Source organism: Limulus polyphemus, unplaced genomic scaffold (assembly GCF_000517525.1).
Source record: "Limulus polyphemus unplaced genomic scaffold, Limulus_polyphemus-2.1.2 Scaffold730, whole genome shotgun sequence".
Lineage (NCBI taxonomy): Eukaryota > Metazoa > Arthropoda > Merostomata > Xiphosura > Limulidae > Limulus > Limulus polyphemus.
The window spans coordinates 246,169-248,841 of NW_013666340.1; the positions used below are offsets into that span (position 1 = coordinate 246,169).

The 2,673-nt window shown below is 29.0% G+C and overlaps 1 protein-coding gene across 2 annotated transcripts in view; it reads right to left on the reverse strand.

The window, feature by feature from the left end:
• Nucleotides 1-2,451, reverse strand: part of LOC106460223 (beta-1,4-glucuronyltransferase 1-like) — a 61,158-nt gene extending 58,707 nt beyond the window's left edge. For both annotated transcript variants that reach the window (XM_022386884.1, XM_013919905.2), the window contains exons 1-2: nt 2,146-2,451; nt 1,541-1,761 (exon numbers count right to left, since the gene is read on the reverse strand). In XM_022386884.1, the coding sequence (XP_022242592.1) occupies nt 1,541-1,600 (60 nt within the window). In that variant the 5' untranslated portion in view covers nt 1,601-1,761; nt 2,146-2,451. The remainder of the gene's footprint in view (nt 1-1,540; nt 1,762-2,145) is intronic.
• Nucleotides 2,452-2,673: the final 222 nt, after the last annotated feature.

Sequence of the window (2,673 nt, forward strand, 5' to 3'; positions counted from 1 at the left end):
GTTTAAGTTAACGTTACGTTTAAGTTTAGTTTAGTTAGTTGTGTGTGTGTGTATATATATATATATATATATATATATATATATATATATATATATATATATATAAACATTCCTCCAAGATTAGCAGTTTCTGTCTTTTATATTCAATCTTAATTTTCTGAAAAGTTGAAAAGTTCTGGTTTATGATACATTAAGCTGATTCTTGCTCTTCCACTACTACTTATTCCAGATTTCCAAGGTGCTGTTATCTAAAAACATTAATTTCAATAATCTTTAATGGATTATTAAAGTGTACTTTATTTTCATTTCACTGTACTTTTATATTACTGTATATTCAAATCATGAGAAAAAAGCATATGTTTAATAACTATTCTCATCTCATATCTAACAGTTTTTATGTAAATTTATGCATATTTTAAAGCAGTCATCACTGGGAATGTTTGATGCAAAAATGATGTATGTTTCTTTTGTACAATTTAAGTAGATAAAGAAATAACAAAAACACAATTAAAGTTAAATTGATAAAAAATGATGAATTTTGAGTATTTTTCAAATACTCAAGCAAAGTTGCAAGAATGCCATTCAACTGTTACAATCTTAGAGATAATTCAATATGTATTGCATAAATTACACTTTGCACACCAAATATTTATTATGAAACTATATTACTTAATTTCTTATGGAATTAGTAAAAAAGTTTAAAATGGAGTTTGATAAGATCTTTTTTTGAACAACTGTCAATGATTTATGTAGCTACTTGGGAAATAGTAGTTCTTAAGTTCTCACAGTACTAATATGCTGAGGAAGACTGATTTCATTAAGAATATTTCTTTAATTCTAAAGCATCTTGTGTAACTTAACATGGGGCAAAATATTAAAGATAAGTTTTAAATACTGAAACTGTGAAGAAATGCAATTAAAGTGAAGAAATTGGGAACAGCTTATTTCTTTTAGAAGAAGGAAAAAAATCTAGGTGTGATTACTGACAAGTGTCATAAACCTTCAAATTGGTGTTAAGATATGATGAAAATAACTTAAAGAAGTGCCAAGATCTACTTATGTAAATTTGAACATAAATTAAATATAAAAATTTTAAATTACAGTGTGCAATTTTATATGAATTTTGAAAAGAAAATGCTTCATTCTCTCCATTTATGAAAATTAAGCTATGATGGGAAGATAAAGCTTGGACTCACCTTCTCTAGTACATATAAAATTTAGAATATAAGTGATTCATTGCAATTAAGCACTTGCACACAAGATCTTTATATACGTGGTAACAACTATAACCATTTTTCTTATGTTCTTAATAAATAATTCATAATAGCTTAACAAGCAGAATTAATCTTTCAAAAACTGTTATCCTGACTTAACAATTTTGATTAAAAGATGTTTTTTTCAACACAGTGCATGACACATAGCATTTTAAGTAACAAATCAAGTTGTTTCTGGTCGTCTACAGTTAATATATGAATTTTGCATAATTGTTAGGTACATCACACACACACACACACAAATAACAAGAACAGTATTTACTTACTTGAAGGACAGCAATGACCAATACCAGCAATACAACAGCTCTTCTCCACATTACTGCCATACTATCACTAGCCAGCCTAGCAACTTGACAATGTTATACACGCAACTGTGGATTTTATTATGCTAGTGACCATACTTTTTCAACAGACCATCTCAAGGAATACAGCATTCTCATTGTTCCATTATAATGCATCTTCTACAAAATTTGGTTGTGGTTCCTTCCTGTAAGATACAAATAACTCATAATTACTATCTCCCTTACAAGGCTTACATTTTGCAATTATACCAAAAAGGCAAATCCATTTTTAACAGATTTAATACAAATTTATTCACACAACATAATTGGCCATAACTTGCATATAGCTATATCATGGCTCAAGCTATATACAATAACACCTAAACACTTTAGGATTTGACACAACTTACAAATTTTATAAGCGTTTATCTGTCACTGAGTGTTATAAATTAAATAACAATAAGATATATTTGAATACCCTTTATCCGTCTTAAATTGTGGTGAAAATATTAAATCACAATTAAATTGGTTAAATAGACTAGCTGTACTGCTACTAGTCTGTACCCAATATCAATAGATATTTAGTTTACCTGAATTATGCTGACTGCAACATCCCAGAATCTGAACTTGATCAGTTGATGTAAACACATTACTTGATACTGGGGCTGGCAGAGTGACTTAGTAACATCAGCTGTGCACAACTATAAAATACATTAACGTTTGCTCATTAACGTAATTTAATAATATGCTTGTCCTTACATATATATTACTATTTATCCTCTATAAACATAACAGCTACCGTTAACTTAAAAGTTAAATACTACTATCAGAATTCTGCCCTCCAACCGATCTCTAAACACTATCTGCCTCTTCATTTATTCCAGCTCGTCTATGTCGATCGCAACAACAGTGACACCAAACGGCCAAAATTTAATTAACTGGAGCACCATCTGTTAGCCATAAACCATTTCTTTCGTGCTACAACCCTTTTACTACTATCCAAAATGCTTATATGAGTAGAGCGATTTTAAAAAACAAAGTACATCTTTACTGGCGTAATTTTATTATTCCCAAATTAACGATGACCAGATGCTTTTGTTCATGTTATATTAAGAAAT